The following is a 27,483-nucleotide window of genomic DNA, read 5'->3' as shown; positions in this document are numbered from 1 at the left end:
CTCTCCGTGGATGCTATAATTTGAAGTTAGAACCACACTATTATACAATTAATTAATTATGAAAAAGAGTATCTAAAGTGCACCTTAAATTTGCAACGACAAATCAATTGCCCTAGTGGCTCCCTCTAATACACGAGACTGTCTCGGGAGCCTGTGTGGTTTTGCACAGAACACATGACAAACTAATCAGAAGCAGCTGAGGCCACAAAATGAGCAAACACTTGTTCACTAAAATGCTCAGGACAGCTCCAGTCCTTTGGCAACACAAAGCTGTTTTAGCAGCTCATTTTCAAGTCATGGAGCGGTGTTTGTACAAAAGGAGGCATGCAATGACAAGTGCTGGAAGAAGAGGAGATTGTGGCAGAAAATCAGGACAATTCATCAAGACCATCATCCACAAGGACCACAGCCCTGCCCTATTTAAATCTGGTGGCCAATTTTTTTGATAAGGATGAACTTAATATTTTCTGTTAAATTAGTCGTTTGGTTAGAATATTTAATTATCTGTTTTAGAAATGAGTAGTGATAGTTGCACATAATTGTGTACAGAAAATTTGTACATAATGATATGGCAAGTGATGTGGAGGATTTTAATTGGGGTGGTTGGTGTAAATGCAGGGGGGCCATCCAATTAAAATCCACCACATATCATTATGTACATGTTTTTTTACACAATTATGTGCACCAAACATTTTCCTTTAGAAATTGATGATCAAAGGGCGAGGTCATCGGACGGATTGAAGGTGAAATTGATGATTAAAGGGTGAGGTCATCGGGACGGATTGAGCATGAAAGAGTGGGAGTTCATGCCCCCACTCACATGTATATTTCTACTAAAAATCCTCATCAAATAGTTTCCTTGCTCATGGTTAATGTGTTGTTCCTTTTCGCAGGAAGTGCATGTATGCTTTCTATGAAATATATGAAATAAATAGTTGGTCAAACCAATCCTGTATATATCATGAAATACCTTTTAATTTTCACCTTTTCCTCATTTTCTTTTTCATATTTTCCAAAAGAAAAAATATATACAACAGACATTACATGTGACAAAACTATCATGTTATACTATCGTTGATATGAATCATGAATAAACACAGGGCATGCTACATGTCCAGAAGGTAACAGAAATCGTTGAATATTTTCACGTATTCTGTTTTTTGTTTCTTACCGCCAGATGTGCACTATATAATATATATCTGTATATTTTCTTGTATTTTTTTTTGACAAAATTTTATATAATTTATATCACAAGATAGATGTTTATATTGTTATATTGTTTTGATAAATAATATATCGGGTCTTTTGAAAAGCACACTCCTCTTCTTTTAATTTTTCGTATCAAACTTTTTTTTTCATAAAAATGCTATTTTTTAAATATTTCTTACAGAAATATAATTTACAATCAAATATAATTGAATGTAATCAAAAATAATATCACTTTTTCGGAAATAGTCAATTTGGATTATATTTGATTACAAATTTTATACATATAAAAAGTTGCATTAGGTGTTTTCGGTACGAATCATATTTTCATATATTTACAAAAAACTAATATTGTGTTTTGGTTAGAGACAATAATATGAAATGGAATAGAGTGAAATATGTAAATATAAAAGAAAATATAATATGGATGTGGGAGTTTTACGAGAAATAAATGAATAAATATGAAATTGTTCTGATGACATTTGAGAACATATAGAAAGAAATAGGGCCGTCCACAGTTGCCCGTGGCCGTGAACTCAGAGTTTGGGGTAAGAAATAGAATTTTTGAAAATTATTCATAGTTCAAATTCTGTTTCATTTCTTCTAAATTTATTTTCTTCTATGTTCATTTATCCTAAACACAGCACAAAATCATAAAAGAATTAAAAAAAAAATATTTTCATTACTATTTCGTTCGAAGTGCTGAAACCTGACCTGAGTTCATAATCCCAATTCCCACCTCTCCGAATCATCTTTCCTAGACTTGTTCTATTGCAGATGCAGCCTCAACCTATTGATTTGATACAGAACAACTGATAATTCCTCAGCTTTTATTGCATCTTCCTTTTCAGCTTGATTTCAGAAGATTTGAAATGCGATAATATTGTCACTTTCAACCGTCACCTTGAAGATTTTCTGTTCTCAGAAGCCCATTTATGGCTTTTTGAATAGCCCATAAATGAGCTTGCAGTGGCTTTGCGGAAATTGCAACAAAAAATAACTAGATACTATTTTTTTAATACTATTTGCAATCCAAAACAATTTCTTTCTGTAAAAAAATAGAGTTGCTATTAATTATACTCCCTCTGTTTTTTGTTATAGGTCACTTTTGACTTGGGAACGTATCTTTAGGTGGATTGACCGACTAGTAAAAATTATTATTTTTATTGTGATTTAAAATTTTGATTATATATTTTTATTCAGAAAAAAAAAATTCAAAACATCATATATTAAAAAACAGAGTGAGTATTTGATTTTGGTTGTATATTAGTATTTTTACATTTTTTTTTAAATATAAATTCCATCAAAAAATTTTAGAAACGAATATATTTTTCATAAAATCCCGATCTTTTTTCCGTGTACTAGTGATAGGTGTTGCCGCACCACATTAGTTTTTGAAAACGAACTTTTTTTTAGTTAATGTTACACAATAATTACTTAGAGAAAAAAAAACAAATAAACTAGAGTTTCATTTGTACAGTCTTACTCTTACAAACGCACGCAACACGTCCATACTGCACACAACATGTGTAAGTCCAAGTCTCCATGCATATATGTCCAAACATGGCAATCTCATCGCCGCTCAGTTTGATTTCATCAATTTTCAACTCAATAGCCGATAAGCACTACATTTGAGCTCATCATCTCTTCTCTTATGTTTCATCTCTCTTTCACAACTTCACTTCACATTACACTCAAACACTACTCATATGGCCAGTCTTGTTGCATTATTTGGTGCAGTTCTGGTCACAATCCTTGTGCTCTTGGTTCCTAAAGTTGTAAGTGATGACTTTGATTCAATTCCTTCAGATAAATCACAGTTGTCTGCGTGGTTCGATAAAAATGTTGCCCTGGCCAGCGTGCGTAAAGACTTGGATCCGGCCTTAGCCATGGCAGAATCGAAGCAGCCAAGAATTATCTATGTGAAGCAAGATGGAAGTGGAGATTTCAAGACAATCAGCGAGGCTATCAAGAGTGTTCCCAGAAGTAATCCGTGTCGCGTTATAATTAGCATTGCTGGAGGGAATTATTTTGAGAAATTGTTGGTGGATCGTTACCAAACATTTGTTACACTCTATGGAGATCCGAATGATGTTCCGGTTATATCGTATAATGGTGATGCTAAAACATATGGAACTACGAATAGCGGGACTCTGACGGTTGAAGCCACAGCTGATTATTTCATGGCTGTTAATCTCAATATTGTAGTAAGTTAAAACTTTGATTTGTCTATAAAACCTGCTGATTCGGATCTGTTTCCGCCACTGCTGAATAATATATTTATTCAATTATTTTTGAATTGAGTAGAATACAGCGCCAAGGCCGGATGGGCGACCTCTGGCACAAGCGGTGGCATTGAGAGTGAGTGGCAAAAATGGAGCATTCTACAACGTGAAACTGCAGGGGTTTCAGGACACGTTATGTGATGATGCGGGGAACCATTTGTTCAAGGACTCTTACATCGAAGGAACTGTGGATTTTGTATTTGGCAACTCGAAATCTTTGTATTTAAATACGGAACTACATGTATTGGATGGAAGACAAGAAGATGTGATCACCGCGCATGCAAACGATGATCCTAATGCAGATTTGGGATTCTCGTTTGTGCATTGCTCTGTAACAGGAACCACCACAAAGACCTACTTGGGTAGAACCTGGAGATCGCATCCTAAGGTGATTTTTTCGTATACTGATATGGGTGATGTTGTTTACCCTCAAGGCTGGTCGTGCCTAGGCAGACCACAGTATGCAGAGTAAGTTGCTCATTAAGTTTTGGTAAATATTTGTTAGGCATTATGTATGTAGTAAAATTTTGATGGACTTGATACATTTGAACCCAACGAGTAATGTATGTGATATTTAAATCATTGATGTTATTGAGTGCAGAACTGCATATTTTGCGGAATTTGAGAACAGAGGACCAGGAGCGATGCCAGAGCAGCGCGCAGGTTTTGTAAAGAAGTTATCTGATGCTGATGCTAAACCATTCATAACTCTTGGGCATATTAATGCATCTGGATGGCTGCTTCCTCCTCCTACGCTTTAAGGATTCCGGTCTCCGGGCTTAATAATGTTAATGTAATTTGTATCGAAAATATAGTGCTTGTAGAGCTTAAGGCATGTTGTATCTCCATTTGCAATACTGTAATGTACAAGTACTACGTACGTGTTTTCATAGTTTTTGGCTCTTCTGATAGATGGTTTCGATATTCAACCAGTGGATTACCGGCTAATAGTCACTGATTTTAGAATATCAAGCAACCTTGTGTTGTATGGATTTAGGGAGTCACCATAGCCTTGATCGTGTCATTTCATCTTGTCATGTGCTGCGAAGATCATCTCTATGATCGACTTGACAATCTGTGATCATTTGAAGTGTACTCACCGTCTCACCGGCACTTGGAAACATTCCTCTATTGCATGCTACAATTCAATAGCGAATGCTCTCGGGCCCTAAGCATGTGAATATGTGATGGTACTCCCCTTTATCTAATAATGAGGTACAGGACTCTTTTCATGAGAGACAGAACAAGAACAATCCCTCAATTGACACTTTACCAGTTACTCGACACCTTAAAACTGATTAATACAAAAACACCATGATCTGTTCTGCTTCCCATTTTCTTTTATTGGTTTATTCACGGTGGGATACATACAAGAAGGGACAATAGCACTTTTCTAAAACAATTTAGTAGTAAAACTATAAAAATTTTATAAATAGATTTATTATGATGGTAATGTATGACGTAAACTTTAGAGTTGTGGCCAAAGTTTACGCCGATTTTCAAAAAGTTGGTTGAATTCTAAATTTTGAAAAAGATGGCCAAACTTTGGCTCCGCTTTTTAAAAGTGTGGTTCCCGTTAAATATCACTAACGAGAGCCTAACAGGAGCCACATTTTTAAAAAGCGGGCCAAAATTTGACCACTTTTCTGAGAATTTAGAACTCATTTTTACCCTTCAGTCCGTTACTCCGTTAGTGACGTTTAACGGGAGCCACACTTTTAAAAAACAGAACCAAAATTTGATCATCTTTTTAAGAATTTAAAATTCTAACCAACTTTTTAAAAATCGGTATAAATTTTGGACACAACTTTAACTTTACTCGGATCGGATCGACCTTATATGATTGAAGAAGATGGAGCAATGCTACTTACTCTCATAAAGCCATAACCTAATGAAATGATATGGGTGTTTTCGTTAGCATGGACAAGTAAAAAATTTATAAATACTCCATGGAGATATGTGCCTGCCCCTAACATTCTCAGCACCACCAGAAGTCCGAACCTGTAAAATAATTTTAGATAAAGAAACCGAGATAATTATATAATTGATGGGTATTTGTTCATGGATTTTCAATTTATTTATAATAGATTCTTAACTGATAAATTATATTATTTTATTATCTACATTATTTTATTTAATGATATATTAAATTTGTATATTTATATCAAAAATTGAGCCACTAATTAAAAACTAAATGTATTCTTCGGACTAATAAAGTAAGCTCACATAACTTATGCATATTTTTTATTATTCAAAATTAAAATTTTAATACAAATTAAGCACCGGTGAATAGAAGGATTTGTATTCAATATTTTTGAAAACGTCGTTCCTTAATCCTCTGCACGGTTGGATAATTCAATTTGTGGGTTTATCGTCTGTTGTCCGTGAGACCTGAGTTCGATTTTGACTCATCCGAATTAATTTTAAGGCATATTAGCTTGCATTGGGTTCGACTCCGACTCATCCGAGTTATCTGAGTTAATTTTAAGGCATACAAGCCTGCATTGGGTTCGACTCTGACTCATCCGAGTTAATTTGTAAGACATATAAGCCTGCATTGTCAAAAATGAACGTATTACGAGGATCTTTGATTTAGAAAATATTGTATAAATTATTCAATAAGATTTAGTAAACCATGTATTAGAGGGAGAATTTTTTTTTTTTTTGTAATTACTATTCGTCAAAATTGTTTATTCTAGTTCTGAATCTAATGATGTTTCTTAATTACGGGCTCAACAATTCATGATTGTAAAAATCCGGAATCAAAACTAATCGACTGACCTATCGATTTAAGATTTATCAGATGTTCTTTGGATAAATTGAATTTTTTAATCAAATCAGAGTATAATCGATAAATAGATGAATTTCTTAAATATTTATCAAAAATTAATAATATTTTATTAATAAATCAAAAACTTTTTTAGAATGCTGGCTCAACTTCTTTATTTATTTTAGGAACAGTGGTACTTAAATCTCTAATTCACAAAACAGAGGTTGTATCCGGGTCATACTAATGGGCTAGTCCCTAGTCTTGTTTAGCCCAGGGGCCTCGTTCCGGATCTAGTTTCTTAGCCGGGCCCAATACACGAGTAGCTAAATTTCATTAGGGTTTTTAGGGTTTAACGTTGAGATTCAGACATTATTCTAGGACAACAAAGCTTCAGCTTGAGCTTCATTCCAGGTAACCTAAACAATTGTACTGTCTTTCTTCAATCATCTTATATATGTGTATACATGTGCATAGAACTGTGTAGTTTAAGTTCTGTAGTAGTATTGAATTTTGTTTTATTTGATTTGATTTTGTTTTAGCTTTCTGGAATGGGTTTAATTTCACAAAATAGTGAAAAGCCTAATGGGGTTGATAAGAAAAAGAGTAAAAGGAAGGTTCTTGATGAAGGGGAGAAGGTGGTTGAGCAAGAATCTGATGTGGGTAATTTAGGAATTAAGAAAAACAAGAAGGAGAAGGTTGAAAATGAGGAGGTGATAATGAAGGAGGAGATGGAGAGGAAGAAGATTGAGAATCTTTTGTTTGGGTCTTTGCATTTTCCGGTTGAGTTTGGGAAGGAGGAGGATGTCGAGGAGGGGGGTATTGGAGGGGAAGTGGATGATCCTGCTTTGTTTTTTATGGATAGGTCGGCGGATAGTCGTTTGTCGGTTTATGAGGATGATGAGGAATTTCCCGGGGAGAGTAAGGTGGAGGATGTGATGGAGGAACGGAAGTGTGTTTGGGTGGATGATGAGGAGGAGAAGTTGAGTGTAAATGTTGGGAAAGTTAATAGGTTGAGGAAGTTGAGGAAGGAAGAGGGGGAGAGTGTGATTACGGGTGCTGCGTATGTGTCGAGGTTAAGGGCTCAGCACGAGAAGCTTAACCGAGGGACTGATTGGGCTCGACTTGATTCGAGGGAAAAAGAATATGATTCTGGTGAGGATTCAGATGAGGAGTCTGGGGTTGCAGTAGCTAAGGGTTACAAGGATGATGAAGATGTCAATGATATTCTACGAAGTAATCAAGATCTTGTTGTGAAAAGCGGTGGAAAATTAATGCCTGGACTTCTTGAGTACTCGAAATTAGTTGATGCTAATGCAGAGGAACCTGCTGCTGGCCCAATTACTTCGGTCCAGTTCCATAGAAATGCACAACTTCTTTTAACTGCTGGATTGGATAAAAGGCTTAGATTTTTTCAGATTGATGGTAAAAGGAACACTAAAATTCAAAGCATATTTTTGGAAGATTGTGCGATACATAAGGCCTCTTTCTCACCTGATGGGTCTCAAGTTTTTATATCCGGAAGAAGGAAGTTTTTCTACAGTTTTGACTTGGTGAAAGCCACGGTAGATAAAATAGGCCCTTTGACGGGGAGGGAGGAGAAGAGTTTGGAATATTTTGAGGTCTCACCCGACTCTAAGACGATTGCTTTTATCGGCAATGAAGGCTATATTTTGCTAGTTTCTGCCAAAACGAAAGAATTGATCGGAACATTAAAGATGAATGGGACTTGTCGCTCTTTAGCTTTCGCTGAAGGTGGGCAACAATTACTAAGCTCAGGTGGTGATGGACATATCTACCACTGGGATTTGAGGACAAGGACTTGCTTCCATAAGGGTGTTGATGAAGGTTGCATAAATAGTTCATTTCTTTGTACATCCCCGAGTGGGAATTTGTTTGCTGCCGGTTCAGATAGTGGGATAGTGAACGTTTATAACCGCGAGGATTTTTTAGGGGGAAAGAGAAAACCTCTCAAGACAATTGAAAATTTAACAACAAGAGTTGGTTTTATGAAGTTCAATCATGATGCTCAGATATTAGCCATCAGCTCCAGTTATGCGAGTAAAAGTCTAAAGCTGGTTCATATTCCTTCATTCACTGTTTTCTCCAACTGGCCTCCACCAAATAAAAGTTTGCCCAATCCCTATTGTTTGGATTTCAGTCCCAATGGAGGTTTCATGGCTTTTGGTAATTCTGCAGGAAAGGTGCTACTGTACAAGCTGCATCACTATAATCGTGCATAGAATGAATAATGACGGTTCTTTGCCATGCTCTTTTGCCAAACTATAGGAAAGACCATTCGACCAGCTTAAAGGTTATTGAATTTTGTTTTTGGTGCTCTGCATCAAATTTCATGTTGTTTTAGATTTGCACCTATTTGCAGAATAACATTGGCTGTTATATTTGCCCTCAATATTATTCACAAGTTTCTATGAAGCTAGATTTTAAAGCTCAACACTATTCAGTTCTTATTCGTTTAACGCATATTCATTAAAACTGGCTACATGAATTAGTTTTGTTGGGGGTTGCGAATGTGGTCTAGTTCACAACTCTGTCTGTTAACTGGAAAATGGCGATGTTATTGATGCTTGGATTGATCAATTGGGTGGCGCTGGCTTCTCCTGGTCATAATTTGTATGCATTTAATCAGGTTATCTAGTTAAATTTTTATTGTTTTAACCTCTCAGCAACGTTCGTACTTAATATCTGTAAAATGGTCTACTACAGCCTACATATGTGTTTTGTTATGGTAATGTTTGTGTTTAATTTCATATGGTTTGTTCGCCTTGATGTATGTTGAACGCTGTAATTTTGGAGATCTATTATCTATTTTCGAAGTTTATAGTATCTAAAACTTGGTAAGCCTTTGTTTGAGGAGTGCGAAAATCTATTTTTTCAGCAGGTCTGAGCATCTGTAAAACGTGAAGAGATTTACGATGATTTCAAGATTTTATGTTTTCTGAATATCAAAATGCCATACAAAATTACAAGTGACATCTTTGCATTCAAGGAACTCGTAAGTTGCTGCTCTCAAATCAACATTAATCCCAGCAGAGTCCTAACCGGTTCCCTAAATATATAATAAAATATGTATCTTTCAAGGGATTACTACATTTTATTGAATGAGAACTCCAACAACATTCCCTATTTACATTCTCTATTATTATAATAATATTATATTCAACTTGTAATAAGAGAGAGAAAGGAGGGAAAGAGCGGGAAAAAGGAAAAAAATGAATATATTATTCCTCAAAATAGTATGAGGAATGGCTTCACAATCTTTAAAAATGAGGAATGAATGGAGCATCTTAACTTTTTAAAAAATTGCTAGGACTCTGATGGAGTTGTGTTTTGTGTCATTCCATTATAATAGCTTAGGACACAGTACAGTTAAACTACTTAGCACTTCACTTGAGACTTTGAAGGGGTCTGGAACATGAAAGCTTATTGTGGAGTTGCATATGCCATTTGGAAAATAAAGTTTAGTCAATGCTCCCTCTGTTTACAATTTTTTTTTTGAATAAAAATATAATACTAATATTTTTATTTATAAGAAAGAAATTTTAAACATGTCAGGGCCCTACTACATAACTGAATAATGTGAAATGCATGCAGACTGAGAAATGAAAAATGTATGCAAAATGAAGAAACAGGCAGAGCAGCAAACGCATGTACAATATATTTGGCTGTCAGCAAATTACAAGAGATACAAACAATTTATTAAAAAAGCTTAACCAAATAAAGAAGTGAAGTAGCAGAAATAAAATATCCAGAAATTTACACTACAATGCAGGTATCACAAGAAAAACAATGTAAAAAAGGAGTATGTGCATATTATATCCAGAGACCGGAAAAACTAAAGTAAAGCGGAAAAGAGCAGAATGTGCAAGCAGAACAAGCAAACAATCTTATGAACAAGAAAATAACACAGGGATTTGCCTGCCCTTTGCAAAATGAAACACACTAAATGTTTATTCTTGTAAATATAAGTCCTCCATCTTTTCTTCGCATCTTTAGTGTTATTTTGTTAGAATATAATATGATCTTGATAAGCCCTCCTCCCAACACTTCGAGGTTTTAGGAGAATTGGACACTTCACGTGAGCCTCGGGTAAGAACCAGGTCAATATGTCTGTTACACAAGAATTGACAAGAATCTTAGAAACCAAGGTTGTAAGAGTTCCTGTCAAATTCTGAGTCTCGCGCTTTTGTTTCCAAATACGCGCAAGGAGTTGAGAACATAATGTTAGCTGAAGCCCGAAGATAATTACATAAAAATATAAAAACTAAAGAATGAGACATTGAGAGATACAAGTAGCTTATATGGTTATGGCCTTTTCGGGTATAAGTAGAGTATTCATATGTCATTATGCAAAGATAATGACAGATGAATATATTATGCGAGGATAGATGTTAAGTATTAGATCTTAGTGATGGAGCCTTATGCACCAGCCATTACTGAAAGAGCCCCCATTAACAACTGCAGAGCTTCCACGTTCTTGTATTTGATTAGATTCGAATTTTTATGTATTAAAAATATGAATTTTATTGTACAGATACTGTATAGACGAGTTAAGCCTATCAGAAGCGTCTAGTTAAAGGCAACTGATGATTGACAAAGAATTGTAACTGTATTAGAAAGCTTCTGTGCTATATTTTTAAGCTACTTGACATTGACTTGATTAAATTCTTTTAATCTTATGTATTGCACAATGTATCCTCAGACTGGAGACTAGATAAATTTGACTTGATCAACCAAAAATGCAGGACTTGTAGTAGTTGCTTTCGCCAGATTGTATCAGCTCCCGAAATAATATTAAGTACTCTGTAATCGTCGATAGGATTTTAAAATAGAATCGATCCATGTCAGCCTGACTCTAATTAACATTTGAAGTAAGTAAAAAATCGTAGAGATCCATTGACTTGTACAAATTCAACTTGACCCTGTAATGTAGCTACTAGCTTCTCTCACAGATTAGTATATAAGCTGAGCATAATATGACATGATTTAGTGTATAAGTTGATGCATTTAAAGAAGATGGCATTGTTTTTTCTGTTTATTCATCTCCTGAGTTTGCATGCCTTTTTGTGCACATCGCAATCTCAGAGTAATCCCCAGAGGAAAAATACGACATTTCAAGTCGGGGTGCTTCTTGATTTGGATTCAGCAATAGGAAGCAGTGGCTTAAGCTACTTGAAAATGGCACTTTCTGATTTTTATGAAATTCATACAAACTATTCTACCAGGCTTGCTCTCCATGTTGAGGACCCAAAGGGACATGTCGTTGATTCTGCTGCTTTAGGTATGTTCTTCTCTAAATATTGATCAAAACATTATGATCCATATTATATATGCTGTATGCAGCTTGCATACATTTCTACTTTGGTTAGCTCAGTGATTAGCTTGTACTCATTCCAGTTACCAGACACGTATCTTATTAAACTTCACAAAATGTCAATCTACATGTTAAAACCCTTAACTTCTGATTATAATGTTTTGTCAAACCTCTTAACATGTCCAAACACCTTCTGCATGAAGCTTTTGTTTGATTTCCTAATATTTTCAAGAAAAAAGAATTAGAAGGAAATTGTACCCGCAGAATGAGCACATCGCCTCCCATCTGTAGGAGGCTGATGCTCTGATAGTTATTATAAAACCATTCATAACTTGGGGATAGAGATTGATGTTCTTCCTTTCCTTCCTTTGACAGACTATTTCTATTATATGGTCAAAGAAGTAGGGGCCATATGCTTTCAGCATCTGAAAGGTCTTACTCAATATCCTTATACATTTTTTAAACTAGGTCAACAATTAATGACATACTGAAGTTTTAACAATTTTTCTAAATCATCCATTAAAGAACAGATATCACAAATTAGTGATAGGAATATGTACTAGACACTGATGTCTTGAACTAATGATCATAACTATAATCAGCATAAAATTCTCCTGTTGGTGAAAATATGATTCCAGCATGCTAGGGCTGATGACTTGTACATTAAAAGAACAAGGTATTCATATGGCGGTCTCCCTGATATCTGAATTTAAGGATATGCTCAACTGATTCTTGGCAGCATTTATAAGTGGATTCCAATAAATAGAACTTATGTAATTTGAAGTTATGTAGTTTGTTGCTAAAACAAAGAACTTTTTTAAACCTGTATAAGAACTTTATTCTATTTTTGCATGTTTATCAGCTCTGAAACTTCTGAAAGAGGTAAAGGTAGATGCAATAATTGGTCCACAGAAGTCTTCACAAGCCAGTTTTGTGCTAGATCTTGGCGATAGAGCCCATGTACCAGTCATTTCTTTTTCTGCAACAAGCCCTTCTCTACGTCGCAGGACTCCATACTTCATTCAAACAGCTCAAAGTGATGCTACTCAAGTAGGAGCCATTGCTTCTATAGTGAAAAAATTTCAGTGGAGAGAAGCAGTAGTTATATTTGAAGATACAGATTATGGGCATGGAATGATTCCATATCTAGCTAATGAATTTTATGATAATGATGTGCGGATTTCATACAGAAGCATCATTCCTCTTCAGCCAACTGAGGATTTTATTCTAAAAGAGCTATATAAGATGATGACTATGCAGACAAGAGTGTTTGTGGTGCATATGTCGCGTGCTCTTGCTGTTCGCCTCTTTCTGAAAGCACAGGAAATAGGAATGATGAGTGAAGGTTATGCATGGATTGTTTCTAGTGGTATAATGGATATGATCTCCTCACTGGACTCGCATATATTGGAATCAATGCAAGGTGTACTGGGAGTCAGACCTCAGATTCCAGAGTCAGAAAATCTTGATTCTTTCTCTTACAGGTTAGGAAGATTCTCTGAGAACGCGTCAAATATCAAGCAAAAAACAAATCTAAGCTTCACTGGTTTATGGGCATACGACACTCTCTGGGCACTTGCATTAGCTGCAGAGCGAGTTGGATATACCAACTCAATTTCTGAATATAATCCAAGTCATTTAAATTCAACAAACCTATTTGATTTTGAAACCTCTGAAACGGGTCCTAAAATTCTCAGAGAAATGTTGGTGACGAGGTTCAGAGGACTCAGCGGTGAGTTCAGTCTTGTTAATGGACAAGTAGAGCCTGCATCATACCAGATACTCAATGTAGTAGGAGGGGAGGCCAGAGAAGTAGGAACCTGGTCTCCGAGCCATGGTTTATCTAGGACGCTGAAGAAAAATGGTAAAACTTATCAAGTTCCGAATGATCTTGGGGGCATCATATGGCCAGGAGAATCAACACATCCTCCCAGGGGATGGGAAATTCATGTTGGAGGAAAGAAGCTAAAAATTGGAGTTCCAGTCAAAGATGGTTTCACAGAATTTTTACGTGCAGAAAGAGACCTTCAAACCAATACAACCAAAGCTAGTGGACACTACATTGATCTGTTTGATTCTGTCATCAAAGCATTGCCCTATTCAGTCCAATATGAGTATGTTCCTTTTCTGATTGGAATTGATGGAACTTACAATGATTTTGTGCATCAAGTCTTTCTTGAGGTTAGTTTGATTCAGAGGTAAACCTTTAATATCAAAAATTCTATTTCAAATTTTAGAAAGTGGATTAATGATCTTTTTTCATATTTTGTTTTTACATGATACAGAAATTCGATGCTGCTGTGGGAGATATTACAATCACTACAAATAGATCACTGTATGTAGACTTCACAATGCCTATATCAGAAGGAGGAGTTTCTATGATTGTTCCGATCACATACGAGGATTCAAATAACAAATGGACGTTCTTAAAGCCCCTTAAGAAGGATCTGTGGTTAACCAGCATTGCATTCTTCATCTTCACCGGTTTTGCTGTTTGGGTTCTTGAACACCGGATAAATACTGCTTTCAGAGGTCCGCCTTCCCAGCATGTCGGCATGATCTGTTGGTTCCCCTTGTCCACCGTAGTGTTTGCTCACAGTTGAGTGGTGAATATTGTCAATTAGTTATGTCTGTTATCTTGTTTAGTCCTTATATCTTGTTTAGTCCTTATAGTAGAAGAATTTGGCTTGTGCAGGAGAGAAAATAATGAGCAACTTTGCCCGTCTGGTTGTTGTGGTCTGGATATTTGTGGTGCTCATTTTAAGCTCCACTTATACTGCTAGTTTATCATCAAGATTGACAGTACAGAGGCTCCGACCAAGTTACACAGATGTGGAGGAGCTTATTAAGAACGGAAACTACGTTGGCTATCAAGCAGGATCATTTATCCCCGGCCTCTTGAAAAGTTTGGGTTTTGAAGAAACGAAGATGAAATCTTACAGGTTTGCCGAAGAATGCAGTGAAGCTCTGACTAAAGGAAGTAAACAGGGAGGCATATCAGCATTTTTCGATGTCACACCCCATGCCAAGCTCTTTGTATCCAAATACTGCAACAAGTTCATGGAAGTTGGACCAACTTACCGAACAGATGGATTTGCATTCGTAAGTAGTCGTAAAACTTGAGTGTTCTGAGCTCTGCATAGATAAGCCTGACAAGAAAGCTTCAACTCACATATAATACTGATAACATTTGTGTGTGTGTCTGCAGGTTTTTCGGAAAGGATCACCTTTAGTTGCTGATGTCTCGCGAGCCATAATCAGTGTTACAGAAGGTAAGAAGATATCTATAATTGATCCAGTGTGTCCAGAATCAGGAAGCAATATGGGATCCAACAGTGTGAGCTTGGAAAGCTTTGAAGGCCTGTTTGCAATCACTGGAAGTGTCACAGCAACATGCCTTGCTGTATTCTTGTTTCTTTACCTATACAAGAACAGACTGTTTCTTCAAAGAATTGTTGCGAATTCAAGCTCAACTACTTGGTCAAAAATCTGTGCAGTATGCAGACATTTTGACAACAGAGATCTTTCTTCTTTTCCTTTTAGCCGGAGTACTCATGACAGCAAGTTTCGACTTGACAATGGTAGCACCTTGTCGCCTTCAACTGCGGATTTGGCAACGAGTTCTCATGTACAGCTAGCAACTCGTCCAATACCAGTGGCAACTGAAGGTGCTAACCATGAGATTACTCCGCCAAACCCTCAAGATGTTGTATGAGAAACTAAACTATTTGTTCATCTTAGTTTACCCTTAACTACCTATCAGTGTTTATCTTGTCTAACCGCAGTAGAATCATGGCAGTACTACTTTTTTTTGAGGTTTTTTGTTTTTATTTATTTTGGTTTTTCTCTTCTCTCATTGATTTGTAGACTCTGGATTTGTATATATGAGGCTCCATATGTTCTTAAACTTGCATACGTTCCTTGAGTCTTTAAGGAAAGTAAATACTAAAATCAGTAAATGAAATGAATTAAGAAGGATTGTTTATAAGAAAGCTAGTTATACTCGTCCAAGTGATTGCTAATTTATATGTTTTTTACATTATATAACTATATAAGGAAAAATGGTATATAATATATGATTTAAATAAGAGTATTACTATTAAGAAGTCACATAACTCTATTAAGAAGTTACATAACTCTGAGCATGAAGAAAATCTTGATAGTAAAGTATATACGTATGCAGAGCTGCAGAGGGCAACAACAAAAACCAAATAAACTCCAGATCTCTTAAATTCATCTATGATAGAAATTGAAACCTCCTCTTACAGTTTAGGATCAGAATCTACCTCCTCTTACAGTTTAGGATCAGAATCTACATGTCATGGCTAATTGGTTAAACGGTGTCAGCTCTGACAACTAATACCTATGTTTGTGTCAACAAATAGAAATACTGTATTCGAACTTGAAATTCTATTTCATAAGCACAAACTAAAAATATATTAAAAAGTATGAAGCTCTTCTAATTAATCTGTAACATATAGCTCCATCCCAGCAAAACACTACTATTGCAAGTCTATACCCACCATGAGACTGGACCTAATCCATCAGCATCAAGTGAACCCTGCCAGACATATTAATTTGGTAAATCACTTGGATAAGAGTAACTGTCAGTTGCAGCTCAAAAACATCAACATATATATACATACACTAGCATAAAGATATTATTTGCAATGTATGAAAACCATCTTTACACAAAACTTAACCAGATAATCTACACATAGATTGCCAGTTCAACAAACAATATATAACCCCGATTACAATGCTTTTTTAGTGAAAAAAATAATTTTATAGTTCTATTCAAATTTAAGCATTGATAGCCAAGATTTTCATACTTCCTTTCTAACATAAATTTAAGCCTTAATAGCCAAGATCGTCAAAGATCCATTCTAGCAATAATTTAAGCTTTAATAACCAAGATTCTCATAATTCCTTTCTAACATTTAACAACACATATTTCTAATAGATAACCAATAAGAAATATTCAAAAACTGAATTTTTCCTGATTGAACAATAACACTAATGTTTCTAATCAGATTGTGTAGGTCGGAGAATTAAAACAACAAACTTGGTCATGTGAGACAGTGAGAGGGCTGCCTTGCCAACAATTTCCTGCGACACATCGAACCCTATGTTAACTTGACCATGGTCATGAGAGAGGGCTGCCATATGTAAAATTCCCTGCTCCGCATCGAGCCCTATGTATGACGCTATTCTCTATAGCAATGTTACTATACTTGTAGCCTAACTATTCACAGGATGCTCTGTCTTCTCTCTGTATTTTTTATTATATTTCCTTAATGAAAGAAAGTCCAATGTTTATAACGGTGTTGCATATCAGAGTAGTCTGAGTATTACCTGCATATTCTGATACTTTCTAGAACTTGAAGATCTCTAAGTAGTATTTATCTTGTCTAACACAAACATTAATTCTAGAATAATTTAATGCTGAACTTCATATAAACAAAAGAATTATAAGCCACCTAAACAACTACAACAGACCTTATATATCTATAATATATGTGATGTGTCTTTCTGACAATTTAAAAGGAACCAACATCTTGTAAACCACAGAACTTCCTGAGAAAAATGAAGATAAAAAACAAAACTAGACAAGACTAAAACGGCACTTACAGTAATCACCATGGGTGCAAAGCGATGGGACTCTTTATCTGCTTCAATTGGTATAGGAGGATAGCTTATATTGTTCACTCTGAACCTAATCTGCAATAGAAGACCTGAAGTTAACATATTTTCCTTTGCACAGCAACAACAGTTTTGGTAAAACTTTCACAGAAAACCTCATCTACTGCCTCTATGGGATAGTTTTCTTCTTGATATTCCCATATCCAGGCAACTTGATTCCTGAAAGAAATAGTGCTTGTTTCATGGACTGTAATAAATTCTATTTAAGAATTCTTTCTTTTTAATAAATAGAAACACTCACTTGTTAACTGCGTCTGCCTCAAAATGGCAAGGATTTGGCATTAAATGGACAGGAACATATATGTCATCAAAAAATCCAAGTGATACTGTAAAAACCAATTACAAAGATCAGATAGGCAAATGGAGAGGGGCAGTATCTAAATTGAACTCAACAAAGTAAGCATATAAACTCATTTGCAATCCAGAATAAGACAAGACAATGTAAAGTTTGAACAACAGTCAACCTCCATATAAAAATTGCCCTCACTGTCAACATAAAAGTTTAAGAAAATCTTACAGATATTTAGTAAGGAATTATATATACCTGTCTCTTGTAGGATAAGATATTATAATATTAAAATCCTACAGGTGCACAAAGAATAAAATTAAATGAATTTTTAATTATAACCGTAATGGCAGCTTCAGCCATTTAGACATGCTCTTTGGATTGACTAAAAGTTATACCCACAACCACGTCTAATTGCTTCTAAATACAATATCAAGTCAAATTTGGTAAACTTATTTTCTACATATAAATAGTACACAAGAACTAAAGAAGGAAGACAACTTTCTTAACTCTACTTCTTAGTATGCAACATTGGATCAGAATGATCATAACTCAGGCGAGGTTTCCCTATTTATAGGCCTCTACCAAATGGGCTGCCTCTCTTTAGAGGGTCATTGTATATTGAGAATCTAGTCAGTTCAGAATTCAGATACCTACTAGCTACTAATACAATCCCATATCCAATCTTATATGTTAAAATCAAATAGAAATTCTTCTAGGTTGCTTCCTTGTTGCAAAAAATCGTCATCTTCAGGTAAGTCTCACAGTACTTGGCAAGCAATAAATTTGCAGTTTTGGGTGGAAGTGACGCCCAACTATGAAACAATGGTCTATCCTCGTGACTAAGAAGCATCAAAAATCTTCATGGAATCAAATAGCTTCATAGGCTTAGTGAAGTTAGCAACAGTCATAGGAATTTTAAAGAAAGTTCCAAGCATTAATATTATAACAAACTATTATGACTATTACAATGTCACACGTACCTAAAACTATACTACCAAGTAAATTACTATATGCATGCATAAGCCATTAGATAATTAAATTAATCAAGCAGAGTATAAAAAACATACGCCGTAAACCATTAATAGTGGACTCCGATAGCTTAGCCGAAATAACCTCCCCAACAAACGGTCGGAAAACCACCAATCTAAACTTCACCTGTTAACAACCACAAACATTACATCAAAATCCCACACTCTTGTACCAGAACAAAGTAAACCCATCACCCAAAACATAAATATTAATATGATACCGTGTAGGTGGATGCTCCGTCACTTGGGAACACAAACCCGCCATCAATAGACTTGATATCGTAAACAGATACAACAAGACCCAAATTAGCAATAACCTGTACAAAAACACATTCATCACTCATTGAGGCACATTATCAAACAATTGGGTTACAAATATAATAAACACAAAATATTAATTTGAAAGTGGGGGGGGGGGGGGGGGGGGGAGAGAGAGAAACTTTGTCTAAGAAGAGACGCTCAAGCTCTCCTTGAATGGCTTCATTGAGAGGGAGGTTGAGGAGACTGGGTGGTACTCGCATAGTGTGGTCGATTTCACTCAAGTAGAACATTCTGTGCAGATACTATGTAGTATTGTGATATTGTATTACTCCGATGTGTTTATCGTTTATACCGGAAAGTTCTCAACTTACAGGAGATTTCGGAACTCGACAGAAAGTATATCGACACGCCGGCGTCGAATGTGGAATATTTATGCAGCGCTTGTCATGTACAGGGCGGGGTGTATCGAGCGCGGTCGGGTCGAGCCCTATCAGGCTCCTAGACTGCTTGATAGGATTTGGCTCAAAGGTTCGAATTCGAATCAAGTCATCAAATATCGATAAAGTTCGAGTTCGATTCGATTTAAATGCATAAAATATAAATAAAAAATTAAATATTTTTATAAAAAAAATTATAATAAAAATTAAATATAATAGAGCTTCGATAAAACTTGTGAACCTTACGAATCGAGTAATTTGAAACTCAAGTTTGACTTCGTAAAATATTCAAATAACTTGAGTTCGACTTGATTATAAACTCAAATATATTACGAATTGGTTCGAGTAGCTCAGAACGGTTTAACTCATTTCTAGCCCTGCATAGAGCGTATCAAATCAAAATTTCCAAACCCCTGTGTACAACGTACCAAATCAAAAATTCCAAATCAGGGATGAGTACGGAGCACTTCGGGGTCGGGATGTGCTATCCTCGAATTCAACTCCCATCCCCGACCCCGCCCCGAATTTCGAACGGGGATTATTTTCCTCCCCGAACGGGAAACAGGGATCCCCGCGAGGATTCAGGTAATTTTATTTTTTAATAAAAAAATAATACTTTATAATATATATTATACTTTTTTATAAAAAAAACAAATTACTAACTCCAGCTATACTAATAAAATGTTAGTATCTCATATTTTCAACATCAAATCATATTAAAATTGATTTATAATATAAATAAATGACAATTCTAATATTATAAAATATATTATATTACAATATAATTATAATCGATCAATAAACACAAAGATTAAATTTTAAAATTAAGAAAATTACAGAAGATATCTCTTTTTAATAATTTATTTAATATAATACATATAAATATATTATTATTTTATATATGCGCAATCAAGGGCGGGGGACATGAATCCCCGAACCCATCCCAGTCCTCGAATTTTTTATATAACTTTCCCGATCTCCGCCCCCGAAAAATTCCCCAAATCCCTGACCCGAACGGGGCGGGGATTGGATTGGGGTCGAGCGGGGCGGTGTGAATGCTCATCCCTACCCTGATGTCCGAGCTTTTAATTTACTAGTTGCGATTTTCACCGACTAAAATAAATATGAATATTGTGGCCTATCTTAAATTTTATATCCATTTCTTTAAACAATGTTATTTTAATTGGATGGATAACATGTATATCAACATTTAACTCCAACAATTTGTCTTATAATTATATCGTATAATTAATATAATATTATATTTGAATTATTATTGGAGTACATGGAAAAAATGAGAGAGAATAGATGTGTAAAAAGAGAGGGAATTTTTTTTATATTAAAAGAATTATAATAGGACATGTCTTATGATATCTTAAAAATGAGGCACTTGGTGGAGTATTAAGAGCAAGTCCAACAATGTACTAATAAGTGCCTTGTAAATATAATTAAAAAAATAGAGTATTAGTGATTTTGGACATAATCATACTATATCAACTCCAACAACTTACTTTATTATTGTGCTTATTATTAAAATAGTAATATATTTGAATTATTATTGGAGGGAAATGAAAAGATGAGAGGAGATAGATGTGTTGAAATGGAAGGAAAATAAATTTTTATTGATAAAATTAGTTTAGGGAAAAAGACATTCTTTGTGAGAATCCAGAATCTGCCTAGTATTTTAAAGCACCACTAAAACATTATTGAACACTTATTTGTTTCGAATGCCTTAGATTCTGATTTAGGACATCAATTAAAATACTATCATACTTGCTCTAAAACAACACTAAAACATTATAACACCTTTTGTTTTTGAAACAAAAAATATCATAACACTTGATATCTTAAATTCTAGTTTAGGATCTTAAACTTTCTCTAATATACATAGATTTCTTAATAAGTCATGTTCTCGAGTTTATTAAGAGAGAAAGCAAGTTTTGGAGTGAAAGTATGATATATTTGCATTTACTTTCACTTGCTTTCTTTCTTTTAAAAAACTGGAAAGCACAAACAGGAGTAAAAATTACTCCCTCCGTCCCTCTCATTTCTTTACACTTTCCTTTTTAGGTGTCTCATCCAATTCTCTACATTTCAAAACTTACCAAAAATAGTCAATGGGTCCCGCCACTTCTCCACTTTTCTTTTCTTTTCACATTACTTTTAGTCCACTATATTCTTTTTATACATTAAAAATCAATGAGTCCCACCACTTTACACACTTTTCTTTCTCTTTTCCACTACTTTATACATATTTCTCAACCTCTGTGCCCAACCCATTCGATAAGAAATGGGAGGGACGGAGGGAGTACATAACTTTACTTCATTTTAACTTGCTTTCCTCCCTAATTATTCACTTACTTTCCTCTCTAATTATAACTCGGGAGCAGGCCTAAACTTAAAAAAAAAAAAAAAACAAAATCTCAATTTCCGGTTATGTTTCCTTTTACAAATCTGTCAAACTCTGTGGCCTAACTCAAAGACTCTTAACCCGAAGCAAGGAATAAAATTTACAAAATTATTTTGTTCTTTTCGATAAATCGCAAATATTCTTTTTCCTCGCCTCCTCTTGTCGGCGATACCTTAAGTCCGGCGAGCACCGTCGGCACTCTTTTTGCCGCCACCGCTAGTACAACTCCTCTTTCTCCATCTACTATGAAGCGTTTCTTATCCACTATTGGTACTAATTTAACTCACTCTTCCTATTTTTTTACTTTAATTTGTTAATTTTCTAGTGTAATCTACTCTCTCTGTTTGTATTATTGTGTGCAATTAATGTAATTGTTGGACTCTTTCATTGTCTTTGTTTGTATGTCTATAATATTTTAACTACTTGAGAATTTGTTATTTGAACAGTGTTAACGGTTAGGTTTTAAGCGAGAACAATTTTTGAGCACTTCTCGAATTTGGAGAACAATACTGTATGTGTAGAAAGTACCGATAATTTTTTTGTTGGCACAGTGTTTTCCCGCTAAAACTGCTGTTGTCATTTGATATACATTGGTGTTGGTTTAATAACAAACTCATTAAACCTTTAAATTACGAATGATGGCTTTGATTACTTAGACGTGTGATTTGTATATTCGTGAATGCTGATTATGTTCAACTGCGGACCATAGGAGTGATTGCTAGCTGGTTTGTAGACTAGATTGGCTCGTCGGATTTATAGATTGTATGGTTTATGAAGTTAATGTTATGTTTTGTATGCGCAGATTTTAGGTTAGGTAATAATGAGTTGTCTAGGAGGAGTGTATATAATGTTATTGCTCGATATCAGTCACAAGGCTCCAGCATTGAGAAGATGAAGGCTTCTGGTTCTGATGACGGAAGAGATGTAGCTAAAGTGGAAAAGAAAACAGGCTCTGAGTGGAACGTGGAACTTGATTGGTTTAGTAAGACACTAGAACCAGCTTTGCAAATGTTGAAGCGGGCTCTTCCAGCAGGTCTGTTCATGTTTATTTTTTATTGCACGTTTCGAATGGTGGCTTTGATGATGAAATGTTAGCTATATGTTGCAATATGCCTTTTTAGATCTTGTAGCTATTGTTATTTTGTTTTCTAGTTCAAGAGAGATTATGTAGGCTTATGGATTACGCTCTGCAGGAAATGTGTTTGAAAACAAACCCCCACCAAGCAGTAGAACTGTTTCAGAGATCATCTCAAGCATTCAACGAAGTAAAATTGGAGTGCAGGATTGGTGTTTTAGTGATCTTACACTAGGTTTATATCTTTTATACCTCCGCCAAGCATCTACAGAGCCATTTCAGGATGTCAAGGGGGTGCAGATTACATGTGATTCAACTGTAATTACCAACATTCTTCAAACAAAATTTGTAGCTCCTGTCACCTGAATTTTCAAAATTATAGCTCCCATTCACCTATATATTCATCTTTCTTTCAAGTCTGTAAAAGATCTTTTTAAGTCATTTTTTTACAGTACTTAAATAGAATGATTATGCTTTTCTAGGTTGAGGATCTTATATATCACACTGAACTTGCAAAAGGGGCTTACAAGGATAGTGTAGCAAGCATTGCAAAAAACACCATGCTTCGTGAAAGCAATGTACTGAAATTTGTTAAAAACTCGAGTGTTTTGAGGCCAGGATATTATATTGGTGTTGACATGCGTAAGAAACTTGTGATCCTTGGAATTCGTGGAACTCACACGGTCCAAGATTTAATTACTGACGTAGTTTCCTCAAGCCATGAAGAAGTTTTATCGGAAGGGTTTTCAACCCATTTTGGCTCAGCTGAAGCAGCTGGTTGGTTTCTTAGTCACGAGCTGGGAACCGTTAAGAAGTGCCTTGAACAACATCAGGTGGTAAAATTGTTAATATTGATGTTATTTCCAATTTACTGCTCTTCATTTCTACATGTATTTGTTTATCTGAGTATCAGACTAATACATTAACAGGGATTTAGGTTAAGGTTAGTTGGTCATTCACTTGGAGGTGCTACAGCTTCTTTACTAGCAATAATGATGCGTCGAAAATCAAGCAAGCAGCTGGGGTTCAGCCCTGACAGTATATCAGCTGTTGGATATGGCACTCCACCTTGCGTCTCCAGAGAGATTGCAGATGGATGTTCTGATTATGTCAGAAATGTTGTAATGCAGGTTGGTATATCATCGAGTAATCCTTGGATTAAAAACAATAAATGATAAATTTGGATTATTCTGTATTACATACAAAGCTAAGTTTCTGTTTTACACAAATTTTATCCTTCTTTTCCTATCTTCCGTTATGAGCAAGTTATTACGTAAGAGTTAAGACTATGCAATAATTTATACTTAACTCTTATATGCAGGATGACATCATTCCAAGACTAAGTGTAGCTTCTCTCACAAGGCTGAGGAATGAAATTCTTCAGACAGATTGGTAAGAAGAGTAGCTAACACACACACACACACACACACACACACACAGAAGCGTCTCGGTTGTGCTAAATCTTGTTCGAGAAAAGAACTTCCATTTTTGTGGTTGTATATGATGATGCAACATCCTTAAATGATGTCATGTTTTTATATTCTTAGGGGTGTAAACATTTAGCCTATAATCTTTACCGCATATGATTATAAATTTTCAGCTTTTTTCTGTAGTGGATGGTGTATATTTTGCGGTAGTAATTGGTCGAAATCTTGTTAGTCGTCATGGCTGAAGTCAGAGAACAAGGTCCTATGTATACATGGTTCAAGCATCTTTACAGTGTCACGGCCGCTAGGGGATGCCATCTCACTAATCTAGACCTCTCTCATTGTGTTAGTATCTTTGCTCCTAGTTCCAACCTTAGTTTTTTTTTTGGTAGTTCCAACCTTAGTTAGCACAACTTAAACAAGACAAGCCTTTACATTAGAAACATAGAATGTATTTAACATCCTGCCTTTTCGTATTCTTTAAAATATCCTTTTTCCTGGCATTATGTTGATGTAATATAGATTGCTTTAACATGCTTAAGAACTTTTAACTACTGTACTTGTGCGAGGGAACTTTTTCCCATTCGACTGAGCTCTTCTCCTGAACTGAATCCTGGGAATCTCGTCAACCTAGGTTTCCACTGCGTCGGAATCACATTGTTTGTTGTTTTGAACAGGATGGGTGTTCTTGAAAAGGAAGACTGGCGAAGCGTTACTGATTTGGTTACAAACGCAAAGCAGGTCGTTACTTCTGTTCAAGACGTTGCTCGGAAACTAGCAGATTACGCTAAGTTGAGTAATTCAAAGTTTCTGGGTAAGACCTGCCTCTTCACTAGTTCGCTTGGTTCCTAGTGTTCTTTTGTTGATGGCTGATCTCTTTACATGTTATACGTCTTTGTATTACCAAGTGATGTTTGAATAAGTTTCTTGTATTAACCTTTATAATTACTTATAGTACCAAAGGTAAAATTTGTTGCAGTAGCTTATTAAGGCATATGTGTACCAGTTTTCTTCCACAGCTTCACATACTACCAATATTGCCAAGCGCTTTTAACTTCTAGATGTACTAGATCTGTTTTCAACAGTTTCCTTTAATTTATGGACTAGTAATTGCAGGGTAGACTAAAGAATATAATAACATTCCTCTTTAGGTGTCATTATACTATGGAGTATCTTACTAGTTGGTGTGACCCTTAGTAAAATCACCAAATAACATGTTTATTAAGTCGACCCACATTTATACTTACCAGTATCGATAGATTCATCAAAGCATGGTATGGATCTTGTTATATACTTGCAACAATGACAAATCAAACATTATGTTGCTGTTAATTGTTTGGGCTTCTTAGTTCTTACAGTAGGTTTATATGCAACTGCCGAGTTATATATCACTCTCTGTTTGTATTGGAAGCAGAGATTCCTGCTAGAAAGGATTCACTTGGACTTCCCAGTGTCCCGGCAACTGCAGTATCCTCAGAAACAGTTCCAGTTCTGAAGAAGAAGGAAGATGTTAGTAAAGTACCTGATGAGTTGTTTGTACCAGGTACTGTCTACTGCCTAAAAAGGCATGTTGATACAGACACTAGTACAATCCATGGAAAAGCAGCGGATTACTTCACACTCTGGAAAAGACATCCAGGTGAACATTTTCAGAAAATTCTGCTGTCAAGCAACATACTATCAGACCACAAGTGCGATAACCATTATTATGCTTTACGAGATGTACTTAAAGGATTGCCCGGGTCTAGATGATGAAGGTACATGCATGTTTCTATATAATATGAATTAAGATTCTTGGCTTAATAATTAAAAAATATGCCGTCCTTCCAGTTTTAATTTTCGCTATATTAAGATTGTCTTCTTTATATTGAGATTAAAGGAGTAAGCATTTTTTTCTTTGTTATTCTGAATTTTTAGTCTGTCATTAGTATCAAAGCTATTGGTATTGTTCTGAATTTTGTTCTTTTATTACTTTCTAAGCTATTGGCATCAATCATTTTTATTAAAATGTCCGTTATTGCTCTAGTCCTGCTTGCAGGAATCGGGTAAAATTAGGTTTTTGCTGTTCTCTAACCGGTGGTTGAGCCTGCATTCGTGTTCAGTGTTTGCATATGCGAGCTGACTCTGTATAGGATGTTGAAGTGGATTCTTTGTCCTCCCTCTGTTTGTATGTGTGGTGATCCTCAATAAATTTTCTTGTGGGAATTAAAAATTTGATATCTCTTTACGATTTATTTGTTATCTCCAGTCAGGTTGCGATTTTGAGTGTATATGAATTATGGAACTTCCAAGTTAAGAGATCAGAAAATATATTATTCAGTGTGTAGATTAACGTAATTATACATCGGTTCCCATTAAATCATTTGTTTATGTATGTAATGGCTTTTTTTTGCTTTAAGAATGGCTTTTATTAAAAGTTATTGATGTGATTATATGTAGTAATACACCAAAATTTAGATAGTATATATTTACTGTATGCATCACGAGTTTGACTGAACTTTAATGCAAAATATATGATCTCATGACGCATGCCTCATTGTTCTTCGATTGATGCAGCGTCGACTCTGGAACACAACCAGGAGGGAGCTTTATCCCATGGCTTCTCCCAAACATATAAGCGTGGCTTCTGTCATTACAAATCCTAATCAATGGAGCCTTGATCTTGATTTGACAGCCTCATTTTGTCCTCAACAAAGCAATTCCATATGTACTATATTTATAATCAGTCATCCCTATATCAAGGTTTGGACTTTGAAGACTGGCCTCCTGTTCAAACTACATCCTCATTTTATATATGTCCATTACTTAATCAATCAGTAACTCTCCTTTTTCCACTTCTAAACACTTGACTATTACTTTTGTAGGTAGAGTTCTTCTCCGCTGATTCTTGAAAACGAAGTTTACGTCAAACTTCTAACTATTACGTTACAAATATAATCGGTGATTCTGTCCCTACAGAACTCTTGATTTAACATATAGTTCGAAACTTGTTCATTCTAGTACCCGAGACGATGCTTAACTATAGACTAGGACGGGTTTAGTTAAGCACCAGACGTGTATTCGTGTCTTTTGTTTTTGATATTTTTTCATAATTTTGAATTATCATATTATAGAAAAATTCTTCAAATTCTGAAAATATTTTAATACTTTTCGGGAATATTTGCTTAGTGCGCTAGAAAAGGCCCATGCGTCACAATTTTCATAAGTAATGCACAAAATATTAGAGTTAGGAAAAATGTTTCGGGATAACGCTTATTAAC

At 35.3% G+C, this 27,483-nt stretch overlaps 5 protein-coding genes across 10 annotated transcripts; 4 read left to right on the top strand and 1 right to left on the bottom strand.

Moving 5' to 3' along the window:
• The first annotated feature begins 2,721 nt into the window (after positions 1-2,721).
• Positions 2,722-4,252, top strand: LOC135150173 (pectinesterase 1-like). The gene is made up of 3 exons (XM_064086317.1): positions 2,722-3,413; positions 3,514-3,959; positions 4,093-4,252. The coding sequence occupies exons 1-3, from the start codon at positions 2,916-2,918 to the stop codon at positions 4,250-4,252; spliced, it is 1,104 nt and encodes a 367-aa protein (XP_063942387.1). The 5' UTR covers positions 2,722-2,915.
• A 2,279-nt stretch (positions 4,253-6,531) lies between these two features.
• LOC108205391 (U3 small nucleolar RNA-associated protein 18 homolog) lies at positions 6,532-8,713 on the top strand. The gene is made up of 2 exons (XM_017375334.2): positions 6,532-6,672; positions 6,801-8,713. The coding sequence occupies exon 2, from the start codon at positions 6,810-6,812 to the stop codon at positions 8,499-8,501; it is 1,692 nt and encodes a 563-aa protein (XP_017230823.1). The 5' UTR covers positions 6,532-6,672; positions 6,801-6,809; the 3' UTR covers positions 8,502-8,713.
• Positions 8,714-11,194: 2,481 nt separating this feature from the next.
• Positions 11,195-15,508, top strand: LOC108222218 (glutamate receptor 2.8). The gene is made up of 5 exons (XM_017396138.2): positions 11,195-11,560; positions 12,456-13,774; positions 13,879-14,191; positions 14,289-14,695; positions 14,802-15,508. Exons 1-5 carry the CDS (start codon positions 11,281-11,283, stop codon positions 15,306-15,308), a joined length of 2,826 nt encoding a protein of 941 aa, XP_017251627.2. The 5' UTR covers positions 11,195-11,280; the 3' UTR covers positions 15,309-15,508.
• Positions 15,509-15,818: 310 nt separating this feature from the next.
• On the bottom strand, positions 15,819-19,398 carry LOC108213912 (uncharacterized). Of its 2 annotated transcripts, XR_010286088.1 has the most exons (8): positions 19,054-19,388; positions 18,835-18,930; positions 18,653-18,740; positions 17,538-17,622; positions 17,392-17,455; positions 17,225-17,314; positions 15,910-16,154; positions 15,819-15,879 (listed from the first exon to the last, which is right to left on the bottom strand). XR_010286088.1 is itself a non-coding variant. In XM_017385699.2 (7 exons), the coding sequence occupies exons 1-7, from the start codon at positions 19,162-19,164 to the stop codon at positions 16,107-16,109; spliced, it is 582 nt and encodes a 193-aa protein (XP_017241188.1). In that variant the 5' UTR covers positions 19,165-19,398; the 3' UTR covers positions 15,819-16,106. The 2 variants fall into 2 exon arrangements, 1 of the variants encoding a protein (XP_017241188.1); XM_017385699.2 differs by having other exon boundaries at positions 15,819-16,154; positions 19,054-19,398.
• A 2,378-nt stretch (positions 19,399-21,776) lies between these two features.
• LOC108205316 (uncharacterized) lies at positions 21,777-27,367 on the top strand. Of its 5 annotated transcripts, XR_001803925.2 has the most exons (11): positions 21,777-21,991; positions 22,524-22,754; positions 22,915-23,114; positions 23,279-23,629; positions 23,726-23,926; positions 24,118-24,188; positions 24,901-25,037; positions 25,638-25,980; positions 26,250-26,390; positions 26,780-26,965; positions 27,088-27,367. XR_001803925.2 is itself a non-coding variant. In XM_064082376.1 (9 exons), exons 2-8 carry the CDS (start codon positions 22,613-22,615, stop codon positions 25,973-25,975), a joined length of 1,440 nt encoding a protein of 479 aa, XP_063938446.1. In that variant the 5' UTR covers positions 21,777-21,991; positions 22,589-22,612; the 3' UTR covers positions 25,976-25,980; positions 26,250-26,597. The 5 variants fall into 5 exon arrangements, 3 of the variants coding, with proteins under 3 accessions (XP_063938446.1, XP_017230724.1, XP_017230723.1); XR_001803927.2 differs by lacking the exon at positions 26,250-26,390; XM_064082376.1 differs by lacking the exons at positions 26,780-26,965; positions 27,088-27,367 and having other exon boundaries at positions 22,589-22,754; positions 26,250-26,597.
• The last annotated feature ends 116 nt before the right edge of the window (positions 27,368-27,483 follow it).

Source organism: Daucus carota, chromosome 1 (assembly GCF_001625215.2).
Source record: "Daucus carota subsp. sativus chromosome 1, DH1 v3.0, whole genome shotgun sequence".
Classification (NCBI taxonomy): Eukaryota; Viridiplantae; Streptophyta; class Magnoliopsida; order Apiales; family Apiaceae; genus Daucus; species Daucus carota.
The sequence above is the reverse complement of the archived record's forward strand: the minus strand, read 5'-3'. Positions and strand labels throughout refer to the sequence as shown.

Bases quoted from the DNA above. Each gene is read 5' to 3' on its own strand.
- LOC108222218 (XM_017396138.2), top strand. From the start codon at position 11,281: ATGCATTTAAAGAAGATGGCATTGTTTTTTCTGTTTATTCATCTCCTG. The intron at 11,561-12,455 runs GTATGTTCTTCT...CATGTTTATCAG, and splicing joins CGTTGATTCTGCTGCTTTAG to CTCTGAAACTTCTGAAAGAG. The intron at 14,696-14,801 runs GTAAGTAGTCGT...GTGTGTCTGCAG, and splicing joins GAACAGATGGATTTGCATTC to GTTTTTCGGAAAGGATCACC.
- LOC135150173 (XM_064086317.1), top strand. From the start codon at position 2,916: ATGGCCAGTCTTGTTGCATTATTTGGTGCAGTTCTGGTCACAATCCTT. The intron at 3,414-3,513 runs GTAAGTTAAAAC...TGAATTGAGTAG, and splicing joins CTGTTAATCTCAATATTGTA to AATACAGCGCCAAGGCCGGA. The intron at 3,960-4,092 runs GTAAGTTGCTCA...TATTGAGTGCAG, and splicing joins GGCAGACCACAGTATGCAGA to AACTGCATATTTTGCGGAAT.
- LOC108205316 (XM_017375235.2), top strand. From the start codon at position 21,967: ATGAAGCGTTTCTTATCCACTATTG. The intron at 22,755-22,914 runs GTCTGTTCATGT...TACGCTCTGCAG, and splicing joins GAAGCGGGCTCTTCCAGCAG to GAAATGTGTTTGAAAACAAA. The intron at 23,927-24,117 runs GTTGGTATATCA...TCTTATATGCAG, and splicing joins TCAGAAATGTTGTAATGCAG to GATGACATCATTCCAAGACT.
- LOC108213912 (XM_017385699.2), bottom strand. From the start codon at position 19,164: ATGTTCTACTTGAGTGAAATCGACCACACTATGCGAGTACCACCCAGT. The intron at 18,931-19,053 runs GTTTCTCTCTCT...GTTTTTGTACAG, and splicing joins AGCGTCTCTTCTTAGACAAA to GTTATTGCTAATTTGGGTCT. The intron at 17,623-18,652 runs GTATGTTTTTTA...TGGTTTTTACAG, and splicing joins CACTATTAATGGTTTACGGC to TATCACTTGGATTTTTTGAT.
- LOC108205391 (XM_017375334.2), top strand. From the start codon at position 6,810: ATGGGTTTAATTTCACAAAATAGTGAAAAGCCTAATGGGGTTGATAAG.